Source organism: Canis lupus, chromosome 12 (assembly GCF_048164855.1).
Source record: "Canis lupus baileyi chromosome 12, mCanLup2.hap1, whole genome shotgun sequence".
NCBI lineage: Eukaryota > Metazoa > Chordata > Mammalia > Carnivora > Canidae > Canis > Canis lupus.
In genome coordinates this window covers 6290740-6318047 of record NC_132849.1, presented here as the reverse complement: position 1 = coordinate 6318047, position 27308 = coordinate 6290740, and the positions used below count along the sequence as shown (strand labels likewise).

At 46.1% G+C, this 27308-nt stretch overlaps 1 protein-coding gene across 5 annotated transcripts; it reads right to left on the bottom strand.

The window, feature by feature from the left end:
- Positions 1-10450: 10450 nt before the first annotated feature.
- Positions 10451-27092, bottom strand: ITGA10 (integrin subunit alpha 10). Of its 5 annotated transcripts, none has more exons than XM_072769408.1 (30): positions 26595-27090; positions 24849-24960; positions 24539-24648; positions 24242-24333; positions 23916-24030; positions 23111-23238; positions 22816-22964; positions 21985-22135; positions 21618-21783; positions 21412-21485; positions 21020-21164; positions 20686-20834; positions 20314-20457; positions 19971-20171; positions 19535-19665; positions 18776-18942; positions 18539-18681; positions 18036-18149; positions 17750-17835; positions 17452-17593; positions 17190-17282; positions 16961-17037; positions 16765-16854; positions 16253-16331; positions 15971-16084; positions 15636-15716; positions 15369-15482; positions 13981-14076; positions 13602-13715; positions 10451-13304 (listed from the first exon to the last, which is right to left on the bottom strand). In XM_072769408.1, exons 1-30 carry the CDS (start codon positions 26644-26646, stop codon positions 13239-13241), a joined length of 3495 nt encoding a protein of 1164 aa, XP_072625509.1. In that variant the 5' UTR covers positions 26647-27090; the 3' UTR covers positions 10451-13238. The 5 variants fall into 5 exon arrangements, 3 of the variants coding, with proteins under 3 accessions (XP_072625509.1, XP_072625508.1, XP_072625510.1); XM_072769407.1 differs by having other exon boundaries at positions 19971-20174; positions 26595-27088; XR_012004068.1 differs by lacking the exon at positions 16253-16331 and having other exon boundaries at positions 19971-20174; positions 26595-27092.
- Positions 27093-27308: the final 216 nt, after the last annotated feature.

Genomic DNA, 27308 nt, shown 5'->3' with positions numbered 1-27308 from the left:
TTCAATTTCCTCAATCCTGAAAGATTCCCCTATGCCCTGTCTCCTAACACACTGTAGTCAATTTGGACAACAGGGTTTAAAGAACCACCTTATCTTCTTCTATGATAATGCATGTCCTCAATATTCTCTGGAGAATGATGAAAAATGGCCCATTTATGGGTCCTTAAACTTCAATACTATTTATTAGTTAGACCTTTTTTGTGAGTGTCAAGGAAAGCGGACTGAAATCCCACATAGTCAGGCCTTTATGGCCCTGTACCAAAATCCTGATCTATTCCATACACCATTAGAGGGCCCCAGGACACCCCTCTCCTCGCCCTCAATCCACCATCAGCACAGCTGCCTGGAGCCCTCCGACTCCTGTTAATCCACCACTTGCCTGTGTTCTATCACGTTCTCTATGTGTTCCCCTTTGACTCTCTCGTAAACACAGGTTGCTGCCAAGATCATGTACATGCCTCCCTCTTTTTCCTGAGTCACTTGTTTCCCATCTGTTTGCTTTCTCTTTTGTGTAACAGAAATATATCTTGAGGGCAGCCCGGGCGGCTCAGCGGTTTAGTGCTGCCTTCAGCCCAGGGTGTCATCCTGAGACCAGGGATCTAGTCCCACAGCGGGTTCCAGCATGGAGCCTGCTTCTCCCTCTGCTTGTGTCTCTGCCTCTGTCTCTCTCTCTCTCTCTATGCCTCTCATGAATAAATAAATAAATAAAATCTTTTTTTTTTTTTTTCCCAAGAAATATATCTTGAGACTGCTGGATGAATGTTGAATGTTGCCTGACTCTTGTTGCATGGGGCGGGGAGTGGTCCCCCTCGTTCACTTCTGGGTTAATGGCTATGATAACTGGAGCCAGTTGTCTGTGGTTAGTCTATCTTGTGACAGGGACCTTGAGGAATATTCTCAAGCAACTGCCAAAACTCCTTTTGTATCCAGAAGGTTCCCTGTCTTCTCTGGCCCCACATGGGCCGTTTATTTTCACTTTTTTTGGTGTAAAGAAAACATGTGTCTGTTCATCTGTCTGAGCTGTTGAACTCTAGAACCAGGAGTCCCCTTTCTCTGCCTTTTGGGCTTTTACCCGCCTTCAGCCTTGATGGCCACACCTCATCTCCACTATCTCCACCTCCCTCTTCTGTTTCTGCACCGCCTGAGCAGGGCTTGCATAACTGACTTCTCTAGTGTTCTCTGCGTCTCCAGTGCTCACCATTGGCTTCTGCTCCTCCTACCCTTGCAATCAAGGAGAGGACAGCACCCCTCCTTGGACTTAAATGGCCCACTTAGATTTCCCCACAGGTGCCCCAGCTAAAAATTGACACTGACTTTTGAGTTGAAAAAAAGTGAAAAGTCACAGTGACTTTTTAAACAAATTGACTGACTTTTAAGTTGACCTATGTGCAACATACTCAGTACTTAAGCTAATGTAAGTTTGTTAGTTATGTAGACATGTCTTTAGTTATCAGCATTAAATAGAAAACTTTTATTCTACCAATGATTGCTAATGGTCAAATAAGCTCATGTTCTCTTTCAATTTGTCCCCAAAAATGGGTTAAAATGACAGTAAATTTTGTCTGTCTCAAAAAGTTCTCATGGGTAATTGTTAAAACAGCTTTCAAAATCTTTCCACCTGAAACCTTGACGTTTTGCTCAGTTAAATGATAAATTGTATTGAATTCATTGGATATCTAAATCTTTTCCAAATGAGATAAAATATTAAAGCATTGATTATTGAACATAGATTTACCTGCTTTGCCTTCTTATCACAGAGAAACTGAGGATAGTGAAGTCTCTTGGTAAATGTACTTTATGCTTTATTGAAATATTGTTCTATGGGAAAACATGTTTTTAGAAATTATGAAATATACTCATAGATTTCCGATCTAAAGAGTTTTGGTGTAATAGTTCACAGTTGGTTACTACTTAATTTTCACTGGAGACTAAGGTTTCTAAAAGTTAAAATTCTGCTAAATGTAATTAGGACTGATGGAATGAAGTAACTCTGTAGGTGGGAAAATAGGAAATATATAAGGAATGGAAATACATTTTGTTGAGGGGAAAAAGAAGGTAATTCTGTCTTAAAATGAGACTCCTTGTTTAGAGAGAAATGGCTTAGGACAAAATCTGAATGAAGTATAAAGTTGTACAAGGTTTCTAAAAGGAGATTTTCAGGGAAAGAATTTTTTTTTTAGTTTTTTTTTTTTTTAACTTTCATCCATGCTCTTCTTTTTATTTCTATTTTTTTTGTATATTTTTTATTGGAGTTCAATTTGCCAACATATAGCATAACACCCAGTGCTCATCCCGTCAAATGCCCCCCTCAGTGCCCGTCACCCGTCACCCCGTACCCCTGCCCACCTCCCCTTCTACTACCCCTTGTTCGTTTCTTAGAGTTAAGAGTCTCTCATGTTCTGTCTCCCTCTCTGATTTTTTTCTAATATTATCATTTAACATGCTGTTTTCTTGCAACCAGGTAATAATTCCGCACAGCATTTCTTAAAATAACACAAAATATTGCTTCAGGGACGCCTGGGTGGCTCAGCGGTTGAGCATCTGCCTTCAGCTCAGGGCGTGATCCTGGAGACTCAGGATCGAGTCCCGCATCAGTCTCCCTGTGTGGAGCCTGCTTCTCCCTCTGCCTGTGGCTCTGCCTCTCTCATGAATAAGTAAATAAAATCTTAAAAAAAAAAAAAAAATATATATATATATATGTATATATTGCTTCAAACTTCTAATGTGTTTTGATATGCTTGGTTGAGCAGAAATAGTCCACCTTGTCTTTTGATTTTATTTTTAAAGATTTTACTTATTTATGAGGAACACAGAGAGAGGCAGAGACATAGGCAGAGGGAGCAGCAGGCTCCCTGCAAGGAGCCTGATGTGGAACTCGATCCCAGGACGCTGGCACCACGCCTTGAGCTAAAGGCAGGCTTTCAACCGCTGAGCCACTTTTTTATTTTATTTTATTATTTTTTAAAATATTTTATTTATTTGAGAGACAGAGTGAGTGAGAGACGGAAAGAGCACATGAACAGAGGCAGAGGGAGTGAGAGAAGCAGACTCCCTACTAAGCAGGGACTCCAATGTGGGGCCCAATCCTGGGACTTCGGGATTGTGACTCAAGCCAAAAGCAGACACTCAACCAACTGAGCCAGCAGGTGCCCCCACTTTTTGATTTTATAATCCTACTGTCTTTACAGAAAGAACTAGCTGCAATACAACAATCTTTCCAGTTGAGCATTTAGTGATTACTATATATTCCTTAATTTGCTTAGGTATGCACCATTTGTCAATGAAAATTAGTGTTTTCTAGAATAAAAAGGAAGCCTTAGGGCAGCCCAGGTGGCTCAGCGGTTTAGCGCCGCCTTCAGCCCAGGGCGTGATCCTGAAGACCTGGGATTGAGTCCCACGTTGGGCTCCCTGCATGGAGCCTGCTTCTCCCTCTGCCTATGTCTCTGCCTCTCTCTCTGTGTCTCTCGTGAATAAATAAATAAAATCTTTTAAAAAAGGAAAAAAAAAGGAAGCCTTATGTTTATCAGAAAAGATCAGTGCAGGCACCTGTAAGAGTGAGATGAGAAAGAAAATCTCAAGGTTCCATATTGGCCTCTGAATAATCTCATAATCTGGTGACTAGATCAATTTTTACAGTTCTGCGAAGGTCCTCCTTTGTCTCTCACTTATGAGTTTTATTGTCGTGGAAGGTATAGAGATTCCGGAGCCAGACAAATCTAAGTGTTAATCGCACATTCACCACTACATGTAGTTGTACAGCATCAGGTACTTTGCTTAGCCTGGGCCTCAGTTTCTTCACTTACACAACGTAGACACTACTCCTTTCCCAGCCCACTTGTTGGGTGTTGGGTTGATAGATGGCATGGAGGTATGGAGCCTCTTCTATGAGGTTATTCCTGACAGGCTCCTGCCATACTGTTGATCAGACTCCTTTTATGTCCCATCTGCACCTGACAGGTGACTTCTATCATGGCAAAGATGAATAGCATGTGGTTCCTGCTCTCAAAAAGTTTATAATCATCAGTCAACCAAAAATTCTTTTATATAACCTTTTCTCTCTTGGGAGACAATTTTACTTGTGGTCAGGACTAAGCTTGAAATGAGTGGATTTTAAAAGTACACTGGTATAAGATTGAAATTTTGCTTTTCAGGGGCATGGGTGGTGACTCAGCTGGTTAAGCATCCGCTTTGGTTCAGGTCATGCATGACCTCAGCATCCTGGGATGGAGTCCCACTGGCAGCAGGTTCCCTGCCCCTACCCCCTACCCCACTTGTACTCTCTCTCTATTGCTCACTCTCTCTCAAATAAATAAATAAATAAATAAATAAATAAATAAATAAACTTTAAAAAAAGAATCTGCTTTTCTCTTTGTTAAAAAGAGCAAGTTTTCTTGGCTTGTTGGCTTCCTCTTGATAAGAAAATGTAAACAGAGTTTTTTTTCTCTTTTCTTTTTCTATCAGCCCAGAAAAACCAAAGCTTCTATGTTTTCTCTTTGATTACCTAAGAAATTAAAAGATCTCAGTGTTAAAGGAGCTTACTAACAACTATAGAGCTTCCTGTAGAATCCTTTATTGCCCCCTTGGTTAAATGTTAGTATTAAATTTATAACAGTCTGTAATCCTTTTTAGATATGTGCCTTAAAACTTTCTAAGATTTTTAACACACTTCCTGAGATTTAAATGATAAATGAAGTTTTTGACTAGTTGTTAGACTTTTTTATTTGGTGTGTTAAGTGACACTGGAAGCACTGTTAAAGTAATAATGATAAGCATTAGCTAGCATTGTTCTGGTAAATGCTAGAATTGTTCTAAAAATTATACAAATTCCTTAAAGTTTTTGTTTTTAAGATTTCGAGATAGAGCCTGCGTGAGAGAGCAAGGTGGGGAAGAGAGGGGCAGAGGGAGGAGAAGCAGACTTCGAACTGAGCAGGGATCCCAGGAACCCCTGGGATCTCAGATCATGACCTGAGCGGAAGAGACAGATGCTTATCAGACTGAGTCACCCAGGTGCCCCAAATACAGTTTCTTACAACTCTTATTTGAAACATTGCTGGTTTTCTAATGTTTGCTCCTCCAGATGAATGAGTTTTCTATTAAAATATCCATAACTTATAGGAATATGATAAAATACTTTTTTATGAACAAATTTTTTAAATTTTTTATTTATTTATTTTTTTTATGAACAAATTGAAGCAATTTTTCTCCCTACCTAAACCTTCCAAAAATCAGAAACTCGTAATAAGTATTTTTTCTTCCATGGCAATTACAGTTATTTGCATTAGTTCATAAGAATCTGTTCTCCTTATAACAGGACACCATTGGAAACGTTGGTAGTATTACCAAGGCTTTAGCTGAAATGTCATATTTGAGAGAGACATGCATAGACAGCTTTAAGGAACTAAGGTTGACTTTATGGAGCCAATAGAGCCTCTTGGAAATGGTGGCCTGATATCTTGCTCACAGAGTTCCCAACAGTCTTATCATGTGAGTAAAGAATGTCACTTCCTGGCAAGTGCAGGAACCTCAGGATATTTTGGGGACCTCGAGAAGAGGAACATACCCAAATCTACAGGTATTACAGGCAAGTCTGATGACATTTATTTGGATTGGCTCTGGCCTCCAGAGGCCACTAAAAGTTCAAGTTAGAGATTCCTTATAAAAAGTTCCAGCAAAGCAAATAAAAAAACAAAACAAAACCCTTACAAGATCAATCACTATTCTTGCTGAGCTTTTGTAAATATTGAGGCCAAGTTTGTTAAAGCTGGACTGATTTTAAAGCCGAATTAAAAATAAATAAATAAATAAATAAATAAATAAATAAATCCGAATTAGGGGACACCTGGGTGGCTCAGTGGTTGAACATCTGCCTTTGGCTCAGGTCCCGATCTCAGGGTGCTGGGATCAAGTTCTGTGTTGGGTTCCCCTCAGGGGGTCTGCTTCTCCCTCTGCCTATGTCTCTGCCTATCTGTGTAAATAAATAAATAAAATAAAATCTCATTTATAAATAAATAAAATCTTTAAAAATTAGTCTTGATTTGACTATCTCTGGAAATAAGGGTGAATTTAGAGAGAAAAACTGTTTCAGTAATACATCTTTTTTTCAATATTAGAATCTAGTTTTGATTAATTGTCTTCAAATATCTGTTGTTTGCCTAAGCTAGACAACTTGAGGTAAACTGCAGAGAGATTGTGATCATAGCTCATAAACAGAGAGCCTTTCTGCTTATTACTCTGTGGGGATAATAGAAGGGACCTCATGGACATATGATTATTTAAACAACTGGACAATGGGATGGAGTCCCCAACAATTGTGTAACTCAGCTGTCACCTTAATCAATTCTTTGTGGTTGGGATAACAAAATCATTTCTGGGATGCCTCGGTGGGTCAGTGGTTGAGTGTCTGCCTTCAGCTCAGGGCATGATCACAGAGTCCCGGGATCAAGTCCCTATCAGGCTTCCTGCATGGAGCCTGCTTCTCCCCCCTTTGCCTATGTCTCTGTGTCTCTCTCTCTGTGTCTCTTGTAAATAAATAAATAAAATCTTAAAAACAAACAAACAAAAAACAAAATCACTCCTTAAAGTCAAAGCATACGCCACTCCATGGGGTTAACTATGAACTTGTGGAGATAATGAATGGCCCCACCTTCTCTATAACTGGATTGAAGAATGCACTTGGGGATGCTCTTATCTCCCAGGACAAGTTATCTCCCACTTGCTAGTGATTTCTCATAAGTAGGATATTGCTAAGGTAGATGTCAGGCAAAGAAGGCTTCTTAATGGTTTTATCCCTTAGCCATATATGTCCTGGGAGCCACCTCTATTGATATAAAATGCAAGTAAAAGCATTGGCCAAGTATACATTAGTCACCTTTAACCAAACTCAACAGGAAGTCACTCCAATACCAGAATATACGGGGATATTTCTACTACTAAACAGAATGTTTTGGGATGCCTGGGTGGCTCAGTGGTTGAGCATCTATCTGCCTTTGGCTCAGGTCATGATCCTGGGGTCCTGGGATCAAGTGCTGTATCCGGCTCCCCAAAGGGAGCCTGCTTCTCCCTTTGTTTATGTCTCTGCTTCTCTCTGTGTGTCTCTCATGAATAAAAAAATAAAATAAAATAAAAATAAAAAATAAAAAGAATGTTTCTTTGCCTATGATGTTACATGGGACTCTCCAGGCCATAAGAAGATTTTCTCAGGGATCCCTGGGTGGCTCAGCGGTTTAGCGCCTGCCTTTGGCCCAGGGTGCAATCCTGGAGTCCTGGGATAGAGTCCCACATCGGGCTCCTGGCATGGAGCCTATTTCTCCCTCTGCCTGTGTTTCTGCCTCTCTATGTCTATCATGAATAAATAAATAAAATCTTAAAAAAAAAGAAGATTTTCTCTTATCCTCAAACTATCAAAATAATTTTTTTAAATGTTTTTATTTATTATTTATGATAGTCACACAGACAGAGAGAGAGAGAGAGAGGCAGAGACACAGGCAGAGGGAGAAGCAGGCTCCATGCACCGGGAGCCTGACGTGGGACTCGATCCCGGGTCTCCAGGATCGCGCCTTGGGCCAAAGGCAGGCACCAAACCGCTGCGCCACCCAGGGATCCCCTCAAAATAATTTTTTAAAGATTATTTATTTATTTGAGAGTGTGAGAGCAAGAGGGAGACTCCCCAGTGAGCAGAGTCCAATACAGGGCTCAATTCCAGGACCCCAAGATCATGACCTGAGCCGAAGGCAGATGCTTAACTGAGCCACCCAGCTACCCCTCAATCTATCAAAATAGATAGGCTCATGACAACAAATTCCCCAAGTATGTAGTTCTTCCTATCAAGGCACCCAGGAAAGATTATATGAGGTATAGGATGGATATATATGGCTTACTCCCACAATAGGACAATTAAGCCAAAAGACCCTTTTATGCTGGGAGAAGAAAAACCATACCCTTGATTCATGGTCCAATAGTACTTGCCAAATGGGATGGCTCCCCCCACCCCCCCTCAGAAGCCAGTGATTTTACCATCATTTTACAGGCAACCAATTGGTTTGCTACTGACTAGACAAGGTAACCAGATGTCAGATGGCTAGCGCCTAATGGAACACAATGGTTATGTGGGCCAAATTTGTGGCCATGGCTTCCACCAGGCTGGATTGGAAGATGTACTTTGGTTATGCCTGGATTCACAGCCGTAACACTAAAACTAGCACAAGTCCAGTTCATCTTCCATATCTAAAACAATGATAGACACGATCTGCATTCCATTGGTATGACCATCTGACATCTATTTGTCTTCCATCAAAAGTTTTAGAAATTTCATATGGTACATGGAAGCCCTTGATAAGTACACAATTAAGGCCTTAAATGACTCTCAAAATAGCATTGCATTATTAAACACTAAAGTAACTCAAATGTGTAAAGCAATTCTACAAAATAGAATGGTATTAGATATCTTAACAGCAGCACCAGGAGGAACAGATGCCATTATTTAAGTAGAATGTTGGGTCTACATTCCAGATTATAACAAAAATATAAATAACCAAATCAGGCTCTTAAAGACTCTACATTATCTTAAAGACCTTAATGATTGGTTAAATTCCTGGTTGAGAGGTAGACTAGGTCAATCCTAAAGGATCTTATCACACTTCTTATTTTTATTATAATAAATATATAAATGAATCCTAACATGTTGTCTCTTTTGCTTTGTTCTCTCCTATTGTTGAGATACATGTAAAGAGTTCCTCACTCCTTTGTCCAGCCAATAGATGATTCTTAATACTCAAAACAAATTCACCCCAATGTACCCTCTAGACTCTATAGCAATGGCCTTCCGTAATAGTTCCTTGTAGGGACAGCTTATGATCAATTTCGGTCCACAAGCAGGGACATCTCTATAATTCTTGTCACTGTGAATAAGCTACAGAAGATGAGCCCTTTGCCTTTCAACAACCTTAAAGATTTAAGGACCCAAGAATGGTCAGGGGGAAATGATGAGGGATAGAAGCAGAAAAATGTTCACCTTTAGCCCAGAAGGCTCACCTATATGTCCTGCATAGTTTTGGTAAGGATCAAATGCATGCTGGTTGCTACATTCCTTTTTTTTTTTTTTTTTGGTTGCTACATTCCTAAAGGGTCTCATCACTGCCTATAAATCTCACTGATAGTTAATATTGAATTGAATGATAATTACCAAGGAAATCTTGTGAAGGTAGTTTTACAAGTACAAATGTGAAGAAGATCTATATCTTACACTATATCTATACTTATGATCTAATACTCCCTGCATGTCCCCTCCTCCTTGAGCACTAAGCATATAACTGCCAGCATCATTTGGCAAAAGCACAGCTGTTTCTGTCCACAGGTCGTATCCCTGTCCTACCTACAAAACTTACTAAGTTGCATCACACAACTTCTCAAGAATTCTTTCTTGGAGCACCTGGCTGACTCAGTAAGCCATGTGACTCTTGATCTCAGGGCTGTGAGTTCAAGCCCCATGTTGGACATGGAGCCTACTTAAAAAAAAAAAAAAAAAAAAAAAAAGATTTCCCTCTTGACCATCATACTCAATGATCCCTCAACATTTTTTCTTCCCTCTAACCAGAGCCACCACTTAAAGGCAGACAAAAGCCAAAAATCTACCTTCTAAATCTCTGAATCCCTCAGGTGGTTGTGTGGCTCATCAGGAGCTACACCTTGCCTTCTCCAGTCTCATCTCTCACCACATTCACAAATAGCCCAATGCTCCAGCTGTTTCAATCCACTACAATTCCCTTTCTGAGTAGGGATTAATCCTTTCTGGAATGCCTCCTCTCATGCTTGCTGGCCCCTGAAGCCAATTTTTTTTTCCTGTAACTATTTCCTGGGGCACCTGGGTGGCTCAGTGGTTGAGTGTCTGCTTTGGCTCAGGTCGTGATCCTGGGGTCCCAGGATGAGTCCTGCATCAGGCTTGCTGTGGGGAGCCTGCTTCTCCCTCTGTCTATGTCTCTGTTTCTCTCTGTGTGTCTCTTATGAATAAATAAATAAAATCTTAAAAAAAAAAGATTTCTCTTACATCTCTGCCACCCCCCCAAAAAAAGTGTGTCTCTTGTGAGTGACACACTTCTAATACTATGCTATGTTGTATGTCAACCACCTTTCTGTATTTGCCATTATTTTTTTCCAAGTTTGTTTTTCCTACTAGACGAGGCTCTTTGATGGTAGGAGTTGTATTTTATATTGTTCTCATTGCCTGGCACATATTAGCTGCTTAATGTCTGGTGAGTGAATGAACTAAAGATGAAGGAGGGAATGAAGAAGCAACGAGAAGAAAGGAAGGCATACTCCTGTGTCTGAGGAGACCCTGCTGTTTCTACAGTGGCTTCTCAAACTGGCTCTGCTTCAGAGGCTTGTTTAAGAATAGGTTGGGTTAGAGAAAGTCCCACTCTGGAGCTGAAGGATAGAGAAGAACAGGATCTTTAGGTGGGGAAAAATACTTAAAATGTTCTTTTAATTAAATGGATAGAGAATTAAATGAACCAGTCCTCAAAGAGATGCATCTCCCTTTTGGTGCTGACTGGGAATAAAGAGGGAGATCTGTCCATATAACCATGGCCTCTGTTCCAGCCTCAGAAAACATGCTCCATAAAGGTTGATCAAGCGATAGCCTATATGAAGTGCACTAAGGGTCACTATAGACTCCCCCTACTACAAAAAACTCACCAGCGTGCCACAGAATGTCGTCCCTGCCTATTGGCCAGACCAGCCACCATTTTTGGAGTTAGACAAAGAGGGAAAGAAATGGTCTTAAGCACACATGTTCCTTGAAAGTACTAGAAGAATACTAGATGTCTAAAAAAAATCAAAGATATTTGATTTCTACCATTGGAAACTTCTAATTATCTCCTTAGTGGGCATGAGGGCTTCAAAGGGAATGAGGCGTAGGATGAGATTTAATGGCGGGACATGACTTAAGGAGCACTGGCTATTGTGTAAGACTGATGAATCACTGAACTCTACTTCTGAAACTAATAATACACTATACGTTAATTGAACTTAAATTTAAAAAAAAGATTTAGTGGCAGGAGACAATAGCACATAGGCAAAACAAATCTTCAGGACTTGTATGAAGTAGGAGTGGGTCACTAGATTAGGGGCACCACTTAGTGCTTCGATATACATTCTGACTTAACCCTCACAATACACAGCAAGGTAAATTATTTTATAATAAAATATTTTTATAACAACAGTTATCCTTTATTGAGTACTTAGTATATGCTTACTTTACTTATCTCCTTTGGCCCTCACAACCCTAGGAAGTTTAAAGTCAAGAAAGCCAAGACTTAAAGAAGTTAAATCTGTCCAAGGTCAAACAGGTTTTAAGTGGTATAGCTGAGATTTAAACCCGAGCCTCAGGGTAATTATGACTTGTCCAAGGCCGCACAGCTAATAAATGGCAGACCTGGGGTTTCAATCTAGGCCTACAACTCTGTAGTCACTTAGGTAGATGAGGATTGCAGGCTAGAATACATCTCCAGTGGGAGAATCACAGAAAACATTTCAATTATTTTATGACTTTGCCTTCCAGAAACTCAACTGTATAAGGTCTCAGGTGGTCCAAGAATTTCCCTCTCACCATTCCTTGAGCCATCCATATCCTTGGGAACTCAAAGAGAATCAGAAATCATTTGACACTGAACTTTTTGTTCTGACCAACTGATATACCTGTCCACCCTGCTAGGAAACAGAGACAAAGTCCTGTGCAAAAGGCCAGAGACATGCCAAGATAAACATTGTGGCCAGGCCTCAAGAGCAGCCCTGGAGAACAAGTTCTGTGGCTGCCAGTCAATTGCCCAGTCAGGCCTCCTCTCTTCTCAGCTCAAAACTGGTACTGATTCTTCAAATGGCCGTCAGAGCCAAGCCTTAGAGACCAATAATAGACCTTGGTGTCCAAAGTCTTGATTACAAAGAAATGTAAGTTACCCAGTTGTTGGTGAAAATCTAATTCTCTCTACTACTGGCCATGACCACAAAACGGGAGGAGAGGTGGTGAGGTGACCCAGAGATAGAAATTGGGAATTTCCAGTAAATATCAGGCAAGGCTGCCAAACTCATTCCACCAGAGAAGCCCTACAAGGAATGCCTACTGTTGCCCCAGAAACATTTTCCTAGAGCCACACAACCCATGCTAAGTGAGTGAGGGCTTACTCCCCAGAGACCTCCTTCCACCTACTTTGGCTTCTTCATTAATGTGGACCTGACTAGTTTAGATTCCATGGAACTGCTGCTTCCCAAAGCCGGTGAAAGGGTTTCCAACTATCAAGAAGAAGTCATCTCCCTTCTCTCTTGTTTCTAAAAGGTGGCCCCAAAGAGGGCTCATGAGTAGGTGAGGCCCGCTGAGAGAGGAGAAAACACTGCCCACAGCTATTCAACTCTCCATGGCCAGGACCAAAACCCTGGGACTTTTCTCTGCTACTCCAGCTCTAGCCACCTGGGGGCCCCTGGCTCCGGAGAATCAGGCACTCAACCCTGGCTGTGCTCCCAGGGATAGCTGAGAGTTGGGAAACCCATGCCCAGCAGGCCCCGGGGCAGCTCAGTTTCACAGGCACCTGAGGGCGGGCTAGTGCACCATGAAGTCTCAGGTTTCAGGGGGATGGCGGTTGCCCGTCTAAAAGCTTCTCTGTTCCTTGGAATTGTACAGAATGTCTCTTGTGGCTTTTCCTCCTCCCTCCTTTTTTCCTGTTGACTCTCCCCATCCGGCTCTCTGAATCACCAGACTCCACAGGAAAGCAGCAGATGTTGACTTTACTTTCTGAAGCCAACGTCAGCTCCCTCTGTGGAGTATGGAGCAGGCAGGAAGGTGAGACTCCGGGAATGGAGGAAGATAGTCCTCATCCTTTCCAAACTTGAGGGAGGATGGAGGGGGATTCTAAAAGGAGTCAGGGAGCTGTGGCAAAAAAAAATCTTGGTTCCTGGGGCTAAGGAAAAAGGGGCCCCAAACCAAGGCCCCAGGGTTGGCTGTAGAACTGGGATCACGAAGCGGGAAGTACAGGGTGAAAGTGTTTCTGGTTTTGGTGACACCCTTTCTCGTCTGAGGTAAGGCCTCATCTCTTCCAGCAGCATCCTCATGACTCAAAAGTCAAGTCAGGCTGTAGGTCTGGGGAGACAGTCTAAAGGCTTCTTCTTGTCCATCTGAGCCCCCAAACCTTGGCTCTTATGCAAGTCTTTTGGAGAAGCTGCCAAGGAGGACTTTCTAGGGCGTTATTCTACATTCATTGCTCCAATTTCCCTTCTCTTTTTTCTTCCTCAGGGATTTTCTTACGGGTAAAGAAGCCAAGCTGTAGAGGAAGAGATAAGAGTCATCGCCAAATGTCCTGCCTGGGGACCTTGCCAACAGCCCTCAGACATATCTGAAATCTTCACTTTTCTTCTGCTTCCAAAAATGAGATTCTAGTTTATTTTATTTGGCTTAGATTAATCCAACCAACATTTGTAGACTAGAGTGAAAGAGATCCAGGCAGGACACCCACAGCCTACTTAGCTGGCCAGCACAAATCCAGTTCCCCCAGGTCTAATCAAGGAGCCCTAAACTCATGGGCACCATGCCCCATATTTCCCACCAAAGCAGTGCTTACCTTCCAAAGACAGAAGACAAGGAGAGCAAGTAGGAGAAGCCCTCCCAGGACACTGCCAATAAGGATCCATAGGGAGATGAGGACAGGGCGGGTCTGAATCACCTCCAGCAGGCTCTGTGTGGGGAGGAGAGCTGTTTGGTACTTGTACCCTTTGTCCCAGCTAGCCTCACTTCCCATTATTGGGGTGACATAGAAGAATAAAAGAAAGAAACTGAGGCAGGAATAAGGCAGTCAGACCCAAGCATCCTGATTTATCACTTCCAACTCCCCAGCTGCTGCCTAATGAGGAGGCCTGGCTTCTGAAAAGGCCTCCAGGTGCCCTTGCCCAAATCCCACCCTCACTCTTTCCACTGCTCTCAAACTCAGGCTCCTATCCCACCTCACTCCAACGAGAGGCTTCAGGCAGCCGTAGGACACTGCCCTCCTTAGCTCCCAGCTCAAAGGTGCTGACCACCGTCAGAGACTTGAATTTGGCCTGTGGAACAAGTGGATTGGAAGACATTTAAAGTGAGCCATCATCAGGTGATATGGTCTTAGAACCCCAACAGCAAAGATGAGGCTGGTAGGTACAATTTACAACATCTTCCAGACCAGAAGAAAAGGTTGGAGACCAATGGAGAAAGAGAGGAAGGGTGATAGATGGAAAGTCTCTGGCCCTTCATATGTGCTGTTTGCTCTACGTGGTATTATTTAACTCCCCTTTCTTTGGCTAGCCCCTACCCTTCCTTTAGGTTGAAATTTAGATGTCATCCACTCTGGAAATTAGAGAAATGTTTCCTCCTAACCCTCATCACCCTGGATTAGGTCTTATTATTCTGTTTACTTCTCTTTTACCACTGGACTATAAGGTCCTTGAGGTCAAGAGCTGTGTCTTACAAATGTATGTGTTTCTAGTGCCCGGTGCCTAGCACAGTACCAAGTACACATGAGTTCCTCAAGAAAGCTTTATTGAGAAAGTAGATAAATGAATGAAAAAGGATACTGAGGAGAGATAAAGAGAGAACCAGACTTAGAGAAGGATGGTATCTCAGACTTTCCCATAAAATATACCTACATCCCAGGGATCTTGTGCTATTCAAAGTAAATAGCCCCTAGTGAGAAATAGCTGTTATAATTAAGATGTCATTTCCCTGCTCAGAAAGTCACACTGACTGCTGACTGCCTATCATATTTAAGTTTAATTTCATCTCCCTAGCTTTGGAGAACTTTCATAACCTAGATCCCTTTAGCTCTACAATCTTGCCTCCCATTACCCTCCAATACTTATCATGCATATAATATCAACTATTTATTTACTTGTTTAAGAGAAATGCATTGAGTCACCATAATGAGTTAGGCATGGTGCTAAGTGTTGGGGACATTCTCCTCAGTATCTACCTAATACAGGTCCGTTTATATAGTAGGCATGTGATAGATTATTAACTGTTGGATTTAGATATCCTATAAATGTTGGTTATTGCCATAGCACCAAGGGATGATAAACAGAAGAAAATACAAGGATAATAACTACCTTTAATGAATCCATCTCCTTATTCATTTATTCTTTACAACTCCATGAAGTAGGTATTATATTCCCCATTTTAGAGATGAAGAGAAAGAATCGGAGAGAGATAAAATAACTTGTTCAAGGTCCAACAGATAGTAGGAGGCAAAGCTAGAACTTGAACATGAGTCTATTCCAAAGCCTATGAAGTTTCAGGTAGGAGTGGAAAGATGGTAGTAGAATAAAAGATTTTAAAAGAAAAAAAAAGAAAAGAAAAGATTTACCCTCCGGAAAAATTCATTGTGAACCAGTCTCAATAGTCCAACAGAGACCTCGGTCCCCTTTGCCAGTCGCCCAAGATGGCACCTCACGACCTGACACCGAGTGTTGCTCCCATTCTGCCAGAAGAGAGAGACAGATCAGGATCTTGGAGTGGAAAAATCGTCTATTCCCCACCCCAAGTTCTATTCCCTGCCCCAAGGATCTGAAGTTTACTGCTCCCCTCTGCATTCCCACTCTGGACATCTTCTTCACCTTCTTGTGACTCATACCAGTCTGTTCATGTACTGAAACTCCTCTGGGTGCACAGGGGGCTGTGGAGGCTCGGTCAGGTTCTGTACTGTGCAGCTTGCCTAGAGGGAGATGCAATGTGAGAGACCCTCTTGATGGCAAGAGGCCAGCCATTCCAGGCTGAGCAGGAACATACTCCCACATTCTGTGGTTCTTCCCTGGGAATCCCTTTCTTTCTCCTCAAACAAGCCACATGTGTTAAAGAAAGGTCTTCCAGAGGAAGAAGCCCTGAGAGCGGTGACCCAGCAGATGGGAGGTTAGGTAAGTTCACCAGATAGAGATGGCAGGGATCCATCCACCCTTAGCCCAGACTCACATTGTTAGTGACGACTTGAGACAATGACAGGAAGTAGTTGCCCCCATGGGCTACAGCTGGAAGGAAGGCTGAGATGATGAGGCCACTGACCACATAGCAGCCAAGGTTCTGAACCTGAGAGGAGGATTGGAAATGGGAAGAAGTGGGAGATAGAAGATCCTTCCTCTTCTGTCCCTTTACTCTAGATGCCACTGGAAATCTGAGAGAGACTCCCCTCCTTTGCTCAGGACTCCTCCTCCTCCCCCTCCCCCTGCTCATGCCAAAGCCCCTCCAGCTTCTCACCCTAAGAGTGGTTTTGAATTCGGGACCCACTGGGAGGGTCCCATATGGGTGAACCTCATAGCGGTGCAGAGTGGACTCACTGCGTGGACACCAAGTCAGGAGGTACATGGTCACAGCCATGACACAGACACAGGGGCACATGATCAGCACACAGACACGGATTCAGGGAAGGCAGAGCCAGCACATGGATAAAGAGATGGGTGTACATAAAGAAGATCGAAATGGGACATGACGTAGACTTGGTACAAACTTTATGATCACAATACATTCTCCCTACCCCAGCTTCCCTCCCCAGGGCCTTGAGCAAAGCCCTATACCTAGGATGCATAGGTATACCTATACCTAGGAAAGTAAGATGTTTAAAAGTTTCAACTTGAGTGGGACTCACAGTAAAAAGATGGAGCAGCCCAAGAGTTTTGGGGGAAACACTGAAACACATGGAAGGAAAGGGAGGAAACATAGATTATGAGCCTGGGGTCAGAATGGGGTCATAGTGGGGAGCTGAGCCATACCTGGAGAATAGGAGGTGGGGCTCATATTGAATGTAGGCTGAGATCTGGGCTGTGTTATCTTGAAGGGTCCCGTTTTTCTCCAGGCTATTGCTGTAGGGTTAGGGGGAGAGGCTCACATCCTAGTCCCCTCTCAGACACCCCTTCCCCCACAAGACCCAACAGGAGAGGCCTGGGAGGAAGTTTCCTTTGTTCTCACCTTGAAGCAGTCAGCCTCACAAGGACCTGGCTCAGGAGGGAGGAGCAGCTAAACTCAAACTCCAGCAGGAAGGTCACCTGGGATCATATGGGGTCATGGTATATTCCTATTCATGAGGCCAGTAGAAGAACAAGAGCCCTTGTGTACCTCCTTCCCTAAACTCCCAGGCCCCACAGACTCCAGCACCTGCTCTCTCAGAGCCTCTTTCTCATTCTGGGCCCCCATTCACCTTGGCTCCAGTCCGAAAGACAGGGTGAGCCACACTGCAGAGCCGGACATGAGGGGAAGGGGCTGCACACTCCACCTTCACTGGGCTGTCCCTCTAAGAGCAGAGGAAGGGGGATGGGGTTGAAGCTGAGGCTGCAAGTGCTCTCCCACCTGTAGCCTCTGAACACTGAGCTTCCCTCTGGGCCTTCACAGCCCAGGCCCATACCCCTGTCTTCTCCTTCCTTTGGCTCTGACTCCTCCTAAACCACCCTCCATCCAGGTACCTGAGACGTGAAACTGGCCAGATGGAGGTTTCTGGAGAAGCTGAGACTCAGGCTAGTGTTGTAGGCATTTTCCTTCCTGTTCTCCAGAGTTGCTGACACCAGCACTTTCTGCCGACCTCCTCGAACCACGAATGGGTCCCTCCTAGGAGTGGTGGATAAGGGGAGAGCCCACGAGTTGAAAAACTGCCCAAAACATCACTTCTGCTTTCCTGGGCAACACACAACCCTCCAGCTCCCTGCAAGCTCCTTCCAGTCTGCTTCAGGTCACCCCAGTTTGGCCAGTTCATGTCTGTCCTACCTAGAGCCTCTGATGTCTACACTGGCTTGAAGCACCAGGTCTGTGATGCATTCATTGTCAGGGCCACAGTCCTTTGAGAAGGGGACCTAGAGGGGAAAGAAGGGGCTAAGGCCTGGTAGGAAGGCAAGGAGAAAGAAATGGAATTAGGGGAAAAGTGAAAAGAGAAGAGCGGGTGCCCAGATCAGATTTTGCCACAATATCAGGTCTCCACCCTCCACGCCTCTTGAAGTCACTGAGAAGGGCAGCATCGGGACTGAGAGACAGGGCTGGGCTTGGCACCACTGACCAGCTTTTGTATGGAGGTGGGTGAGCCCTCATCCAGCACAGGCCCTGGCTTCGTGGTGTTGTCCAATGCAAAGGTCACAGTCAAGGCCAGTGGCCGGAGGTAATCTGAGGTATCCTGAGGAAAACCAGAGTCAAGGATCATGGGGAGCCAGGGTTAGGGGTACAGCCCAGGCCCCATGAAGAATGTGATTGTTATAGTGATCATTTACCCAGCACCTTGCCTGTGCTGGGTACTGTCCTAAGGGTTTATCAATACTATTACATTTAATTCTACTCCCACAGTATAGGTGTTATTAGTGTCTCCTCCTGTCAGGCAAGGAACCTGAAGTTTGAAGGTTGTGTGACTTGAAGTAGACCAGTGGAGCTAGGCTTCAAACCCAGATCAGCCTGCTTCCAGAGGCTGAACTTCCTGGCTTTCTTGCCAATATAGCCAGAATTCCTCCTCCCATCAGTCCTCTCCTTCCTCCCAGGCCCTGATGAGAAGCACTTACTGCCCCTCCTCACCAGCACATGGAAGCGCAGCTGCTCACAGGTGACATTCCCTACGCTGAGCTGGAGCCTCCGAGGGGACAGCCTCTGGCCAGAGCCATCAAACACAGCCCGCGCCCCTGCCGTCCACTCATCTAGTGATGCTGTAAACCGCAAATCTGGACAGGGCAGGCAGGAACGACAGTGAAGGGGGGCAGGCAGAGACCAAGGCAGGTGGGGCTGAGAGTTGCTTAGGACGCTCCTGCCACTCACAGAATCGGCGATTCCAGCGGCCAGGAGTGCGAGAGGTCACTTGGAAGCAAAGGGCCGCAGAAAGGCAGGCTGCCTCTTGGCCTCGCCGGCTGCAGTTCTTCTGAACCACACTGATGGCTGGTGGGGTCACCTCCAGGGAGGGGCCCAGGTGCACAATGGGCCGGGAGCTGGAAGCAGGGTGGGAAAGAAATCCTAGCAGTAAGAGGAAAGCCCTGTGAAAAAGGCAATCCCCAGTGTTGGCCTCCCAGAGGTCAAAGAAAAGAACAAGGGGCTAGATGTATATGTGTCACCCTCCCCTGAACCTTCCAGTGGGAAGATAATAGCTGACATTGAAGAAATACTTGCCATGTGCTAGGCACTGTGTCAAGATCTTTACCCGAATGTGGCATTGGATCCTCACAACAAGCCTATGAGGTAGGCCCTACGATCATTCCCACTTTAAAAACTAGGAAATGGGGACGGCTGGGTGGCTCAGAGATTGGTCGGCTGCTTTTGGCTCAGGGTGTGATCCTGGGGTCCTGGGATCAAGTCCCACATCAGGCTCCCTGCATGGAGCCTGCTTCTCCCTCTGCCTCTCTCTCTCTCTCTCTCTCTCTCTCATGAATAAAGAAATAAAATCTTTAAAACAAAACAAAAAGAACTAGGAAATGGAGGAACAGAACAAGTTGTTCAAGAAATACAAATCCAAGTCTGACTCCCAAGCCCTTGCTTTTAACGGCCACGCCACGCTGTTCAGTCTCCAGAGCTGGGACCTCTCACCTGAGCAGGACAGCTGCCCCTTGGGCACCCACAGCCACATCTACCAGGTCATCTCCATCCAGATCCAGCCGGCCATCCACACTACGGCCAAAGTAGCTGAGGGCCTGTGGCATGGAGATGGCAGCAATCCTCTGAGAGGAAGAGAGGGGAGACTGAGCAGGGACTCTCATGCCTGGTGACCCAGGCCACCCACCAGGCACACAATAAAGAATAAGAATAAGAAGGAATAAGAGAAATTAGCTTGTGTTCAGGAGTCTCTAATACAGCAGCCTGTATCCTACTGTACCACCTCAGCTTTTTGACTACTGATAAAAAAGCACTTGTCCAGTTTGTGTCTCAAGGTCAGGGAAACATGGAGGAGCAAGGAGCATGCCCTCCACTCCTCCCACTTCCCTTCCTCCCACCCATGTCACTGCTTTATCTGGACACTCCTGACCTGGGCAGGACGGGGCCTGATTCCACTCTGGGTGCCATGATATAGGTACAGGGCTCCGTGATGCCCATCCTCCAGGGGCGCCCCCACAGCCACATCAGCAAAACCATCTTGGTTCAGATCAGGAATGGCACCCATGGCAAAGCCAAACCGAGCATCCTGGGGGGGTTCTGGCTGAAGCGTGCCCTGGAGTGTCAGCAAGGACTGCTGGTGGAGGGAGAAGAAGACAGAAGATGCTGGCTTGATAGTCCCAAGCTGTCAGTGAGCCCGTGAATGGAGGCGCCTTCTTTCCCTTCTTTCCTCCACTCCCCCAAGACAAGTTCAAGGGGATCCCAGCAAGTCTCACCTGCCCCACCAGATACACATAAACACGCCCCGTCTCCTTATTCTGGGGTCCCAGGAACATGGGAGCAGCCACAAGTAAGACATTGGTTGTTCCATCCCCATCTGTATCCAATGGGCAGAGCTCACTGCCAAAGTAGGAACCAATCTGGGGAATGGTGGAGAGTGGTGACCCCAGAGAAAAGACACAAGGTGATTATGGACAAATGAGAAGCATCTACCAGCCTGCTAGTCTGGTCCTCACACCCTTTGCAGATTCTGCCAACCAGAGTTCAGCAAAGACTTTTTGGGCTCCTCTCTTGACCCTTCCCTTTCCTCCCCACAGCCTGAAGGTCCCTCAGGATCCGAGGGTCCCACCCTTCCTTGGATGTCCTACCTGCTCCCCCTGGAGGCTCTGGGCAACCCTCACAGCCCCATCTTTCTTAAGCTGGAAGGCGATGACCTTTCCTCTGTGTCTAAACCGAGGAGCCCCTGAGAGAAAGAGGCGGCGTCCACCCCGCAAAAGCATGGAGGAAACAGAGTAACCTAGAGGTGGGCAGGGAATCAAGGGCGAAAGGGAAAGCAGATGGGGTCAGAGTAGGAGGGTTCGCCAAAGGCACAGGAGGAGGTTCCAAGGAGAGCAGCAGATTAGTGAGAAACTGCTCATACCCCCGCACGGGTGAAACATTTCCTCCTTGTCCCCCAGCCCCCTGCAACCCTCTGCTACTCACCCAAGTAGGCTGCATGGTTCTGGAAAGCAGGGGGGAACTCATCTTCCAGGGCTGTCCGTGGGGGGAAAAGGTGGTGACCCTCTTCGAGCCACAATACAGAGCCCCCCCAGTCGTAGGCCCCCACCATTCCAAAGAGAATCCCATCCTGTATGGCAGAAACAGATGGGGTCCCTTGAAAAGACATCAGGAAACAAGAAGTAAAAACCCCAGGAGTGAGAAGGCCACTAAGAGTACACTGGGGTCAGTTGGAAAGGCATGGGAAGGTCAGCATGTGCACCGGTTAAAGGAGCAATCTAGAAGAACCCTGAGTTGAAGTTGCCCGAGTCTCAAGTCTCAGGTTGGGAGAAGTCAAATGTTGAGAGAGGTCATAGTGGGGTCAGAGTCTGTCCAACCTTCAGCCGATGAGTGGAGAAACCAATCTGAGACATTTCCAGCCCGAAAGAGCTTTCATTTTCTCCATGGGACCCTTGAGCAAGAGAAAATATCAAGGCAGTATCAGGGAAGACATTTCCTTCAACTTACTGAACTCCCCACAGAACCCCACCTACACCCACAGCTCCCCTTCCCCTGTGCCCCATTTCTCCAGGGTCATTGTTACCCTCGAGGCCAAAAATCCGGTCTCCCAGGGCGTCTACAATGTCAGTCAGTGCAGCTTCATCTGTGACATTGAAGAAGAATCTCTCATCTGGGTCATTGGCAATCATTCGGATTTCCCGCAGGAAGGAAGTGGGGTCTCGCTGCCTCCGGAGATAGTGGCCAAGGACCTGAGGTCAGGAGAGCCAGGTGGGGTCAGCTAGCTGTGTGGAGTGGGATGTTAGGGCTGGCACAGGACACAGCCAATGAAAATGAAGGAGGGGCAGCATAGCTGATCTCTGGGAAGTGGTTGATGTCCATTTTCTTTGAGTTCTCTGTCCTCAATGTCACCACCCCCACTCCATCCTTCTGAATCCAGGGCAGCGTCTCACCGCGATCCCATAGCGGGTCACTCTTCCAGCCTCACAGGCCTTTAGTGCAGCGGGAAGCTCCTCCCCATCGTGTGACTCTCCATCCGTGACAACCACCAGTAGCCTGGCAGCCTCTGGTCGGCCACCACGGGACAGACTGAATCCTTCTGTGCTAAGAAGAGAGAAAAAAGAGTGAAGTGTGATCACATGTATGCAGACACACACACACACACACACACACACACACACACACCACTGTCAGCAGTTCACCGAGGTCAGGCATCTTGCCTTTCAGACCATCTCCCTGACAGTGTCTGGCATGGGGACCGGCACACGGTAAGAGCTGCAATGTTTGAATGTCAGAGAACACATAAAGCAGCATATCCTCAAAGCAAATATGTGTAAAATCCATTCATTCACAGATTCATTCAGCAAACGGCACACTGAAGAGAGGACACATACAGTCAGAGGATGTAAAATCAAGGAGAGTGGTCAGGACAAGGGAGTCTTCCCAGAGATGAGTCTTCAATCACTTTTGGCAAGTGGGCTAGGATGTGAGTGGTGGAGACCCTGAAGGCCAAGACCAAAGGGAGAGTGGAGAGAGAGAGAGAGTTCGGTCTACAGAGATAGCGAAATCAGAAACATGGAAAGACACAGACATCAACAGTTTGAAGAATGTGTTGAGAAGGGCATGCAGTGACAGCCGGCTTAGCCTTCCCCACCCACCAGAGTGTGCACAAAGAAAAGCATGCCAGACATCTTAGAATGGACGCCCTGCGCTCCAGACCCTCCCCTAAGCCTTCTAGGCCCTCCTCGCTCTGGCCTTCCAGGCTCCCCTTCCCAATGCCTCACCAGGCCACCAGGATTGCTTGGGCAGTCTTTGTTTCTCGTCCTTCTCGCCGACTCAGGTTCCTTGCTGCCCTCACCACTTCTTCCTTGGTTCGGAAATCTCCCAGGGACCACTCATGCACAGGGCTTTCCCCATACTGCACCAGTCCCACCTGAAATTGAAGTGTGTACTCACCTGGCATGTGTGTACTGAGGGTGAGGAGATGGGTGCTTGGATACTACTGAAGACACTACCTATATTCACCTCCTCTCTCCCCGTGTCTCCCTCTCCAAGCCCATCCAAATGGCCATCTCTTACCTGTACTTGCTCTGGGTCAATGAACAGTCTCCCTACCAGTCTTCGTAGGAAAGTCTGAACTTCAGACCAGGGATAGATGCTATTGGAGCCGTCCAAGACGATGACAACATCCATGTAGGTGGGACAGCCTAGGAGGAGGGGTGTTCTGATGAGGAACAGAGGTGTAGAAGGATACTGGGCATGAAGACAGCAAGGGAAAAGGTCACAGGAGGGCATTCAAACACTTTTTTTTTTTTTTTTTTTTTTTTTTAGGCACTTCCGAACATGCAAGGAAGGTAGTATGCCAGGCCCTGGGTAAATGAAGAAATGAATAAAAGAGGGGTTGAGCATGCATACAACTTACAAGAGGAGGAGGAGGAGAAGAAGAAGGGAGGAAGAGGAGAAAGAGGAAGAATTTAAGTATTAGGTAAAACAGAGCACCGCGCTGTAGGAGAACAGGAGGGGCAGCCTGACGGTGGGGAATTGAAGGAGGCAGCCCTGAAGATGTTTGAGGAGAGGAGACTATAAGAAGATGCATTTACATGGAGAACACTTTAAATAAAAGGACACAGAGGTATAAAAATAGATGACAAAGAGGAGAATGGGGAGGGAACTGCTATGGCCAAGGTACAGTGTGTGGAGGGACAGAGTGACTTCACTTTATGGAGTCTTGATGCCCTGGCAAATAGTCTGAATTCAAATCTGTTAGGAGACATGGAACCTTTGCAGCACATCAAGTAACAAGGAGGAAAGCTGTGTGGGCCACCTGCCCAGCATCTACCCTATTGCCCCATCTTTTCCCCCCCTGCACTGGGTGCTGGCTCACGTTGTGCGGTGGGTGCCAGGCTGCCCTGGGGCCGGAATGAAGCATCTACGCGGGCACATATCCCAGAACTGAAGACAGAGGAGCCGCAAGCACGAGACCAGAGAGGGGCACAAGCCTGGGGATAGGTAGAGGAAATATTGCCCCCAGGCGTGGGAGGGGGGCATAGAAACCCCTCCCCGAGATTCCCCTCCTTTATCTCTAGGGTTTCAAACTTTTTTTTTGGGGGGGGGTTTCAAACTTCTTGACCACTCCACATAGACCCATCTCCCTCACCATACCGCCCTTTTCTCTGCCAAAATCCTTCAGAGACCCCTTTCCTTAGTCACCATGAATCCCCCATCGTTGTCTGTCTCTAGCAGAGACATTCCCAGGTGCATATTCACAGCAGGATGAGATGAATTTCCCAGTGGATAGTCACCTGGTTGGAAGGGGGTGGAAGAGAATGAGATCATGGGGTCACACGTGGAGTTCTTGAATTTAGGGTGATTTGGAAAGAGGATGAGGTCAGGATCAAGTCAAAGACAGAGTAGTGGGACATGGGGTTGAAGGTGAGGTGTGAGGGGTCAAAGGTCCTAGCATATCAGGTTAGGGGCTAGGAGTGGAAGAGTGAGGCACCGTCTTACCCAAATGGCCTTTGGCACATGGAGCACTGTGGGAGCCCCCGACAGGGCAGCGATAAACATCCCCCCTTCTGTCTCCTGAAGGCCCATCCCAGGGGGCGCCCACCAGCATCCTGGGAGGAAAACATGAGTATGAACTTTGTGTGAACATGACCTTTGAGATAGGACAGAGGGAAAATGCATGGAATAGCAAGTCCCGAACCCCAGCCACTTCCAAAAGACCAGATTTCTTTAGATTCCCATCTGTCTCGCCACCCTCTTTAAGATCTCTACCACAGTCCCAACCCCATGGCCCTCTGGTGTCTTTCCTCACCATCGACGGCCACCCCCGACATGTTGTAAGACACTATATCCAAATTCTGCCTCAGGTGGCCCTGGGAAGAGGCGCGGGTGATGCACATCCAGGTTAAAGGGGGAGCACAGACCTGGGAGGCAGGATCAGAAGAGTAGCAGGCAGCAGTCAGAGAGGCTAGTGAATGACTGGAGAGGCACAACCAGAGAGAAGCACGAAGGGAACGTCTTGATCTCAGTCTATCTCCCTGTTTCTTACTCACAAGTTGTCTTGGCCTCTGTCAATACCTTGTACTCAGAGCCTCCAAGCAAGGATGATCTGCTTCCTGTGTTTGGGTCCAGATATCTAACCTGTGGCCCTCTGCCATGCTGGTCACAGCTGTGTTTCCATTCCCACCCCTGAAATCTCATTCACAGATATGTCTGGAAGGGTCAGGTTCCTCTTTTGCACATCATTCCTCCTACACATCCTCCTTCTGAAGCTGCAAGAGTCATAGAGGGAGAGGGGCCTTTCTGCAGCCCAGAACAATTGTTCCTTCCAGATTCTCCCCCAAACACAGGACCCCAGAGAGGACAAGAGGAGGCTAGTGGGGACTGCATGGCAAGGTCTCCCGTCTGTCTCTTCATGACTCCCAGAGTCACTGTCACACTCTCAATCTGTTTCTCCACTGTCTAGATCTGTGCATGATTCCAGCCCTGAAAACCTCAGTGGTAATTAACTGGGTGGGGCCACTCGCCTGCCCACACACATGGTTTGCAACCATCCTTACCAAGGGTCCCATCACCCCAAAGTTCCCCACAGCCTGCTCCTTTCCTAACTCATCCACTCTCCCAACTGCTCCCCGCTTACTTGCACTTCTTCCATAACTTTCAGCCCACTCTAAAGACACCCCCTACTCTTGTCCTGGCTGATTCTCACCCCCCACCCTACCCCAATCCCTTTAAAATCAGATCTGGTATGGGGTGCCTGGCTGACTCAGCCAGTAACCACACTATTCTTGACCTCAGAGTCGTGAGTTCAAGCCCCATGCTGGGCATAGAATTTACTTAAAAATAAACAAAATTTAAAGAATTTAAAGAAATCAGAGCTGGTATTTTAGGAAACAAAGATTACAGGGCACTAGTGAGGAAATCGTCCAGGCCTCTGGTCCCTCCCATGGTTCTTCCTTGTCTGGCTCTCTCCTTTCAAACAACCTCCCCTCAGGCCACACCCACCCCTCCCCCCACATCCCACCACCAATAGCTATAAGCTGTCTTAAACCATGTTCCTTTTCAGAAAGGTGTTTTCTGTGTGAGCCTTTTTGCATCCGGGAAACTGGCAGGGCTCTATGACCAGCAACTGTAGCTCATTGGTTAGATAAACTGTTCTCACCACAGAGTTAGTTATGCCTCAGGCTCCAGAGGAGCTCCAGAAGTTGGATGGAGGATAATAAGAATCAGACTAGCCACGTGGAAGGTCACATCCTTCTTTTTGGTCCACTCACTCTTCTGGGGCTTAGGATAAAGATTTTAGATAACTGGACACCAGTCTGACACAAGGCCCTGCCTATCTCAATACTCAAGCACTCCTGTGTGGGCATAAAAATGAAGACACACACACATACACACAAACACACACACGTATACGCACAACACACAGACACACACCGTGCAGAATCAGTGTTAACTTTTCACTCTAACTCCCAAAGATTTTAATCCTAAAAGGTCCCAATGCCAAACAACCCATACACCTTTCTCCCCAGCAGGAATGGAGGTCAACCTCCCTCACCTGTCAGGAACACCACGGGCAAGAGCAGGTGAGGGATGAGGGGGAGTTCCATGCCTGGTTGTTCTCTGTCCGTTATGAGAAGTCCTCTGTGCCTCTGTCCCTCTCCTTTTCTGTTTTCTTTACTTTCCCTCCCATCCTGCCCCCTCCCACTGGCAGCTAAAAATAAAATGGGAGGAGTAATGGTGGGAACACCGGGGAGCCCCAGACCAAGGAAAGGAGAACTGAGCCATCTTAGCCTCTTTCCCTGCCCCGGTACTGCCCCCTGGAGGCATCATCTCAATATCCAAAGAACACAATTCTTGATTTCTGCAGTTTCTCTCTCCTTTTTCCCCTATTCTTTGGTGTTGCCAGGCAGTAATGCTTTCCTCAGCTTTGGAATAGATGCTAGGCGTGGGAGACAGAGACTTTTTTACTTCTTCTTCTTTTTTTTAATCTTTTTTTTTCTTTAGTTTTTATTTATTTATTCATGAGAGAGAGAGAGAAAGAGGCAGAGACACTGGCAGAGGGAGAAGCAGGCTCCATGCAGGGAGCCCGACATGGGACTCAATTCTGGGACCCCAGGATCAGGCCCTGGGCTGAAGGCGGTGCTAAACCGCTGAGCCACCCAGGCTGCCAGACTTTTTTACTTCTTAATCTTATTTATCTCACCCTGGGATATGGAAAATGAAAGAGCTGGTGACAGTGATATCATTTCCCCTCCCACCCAGGGGAGTC

What these genes read in the sequence shown, in the direction of transcription:
- ITGA10 (XM_072769407.1), bottom strand. Translation starts at nt 26,646, where the DNA reads ATGGAACTCCCCCTCATCCCTCACCTGCTCTTGCCCGTGGTGTTCCTG. An exon ending in GAACCATGCAGCCTACTTGG is followed by an intron (nt 20,835 to 21,019) that starts GTGAGTAGCAGA and finishes GCCCACCTCTAG; the next exon opens with GTTACTCTGTTTCCTCCATG. An exon ending in CTCAAGTCGTCACTAACAAT is followed by an intron (nt 15,717 to 15,970) that starts GTGAGTCTGGGC and finishes ATCTCCCTCTAG; the next exon opens with GCAAGCTGCACAGTACAGAA.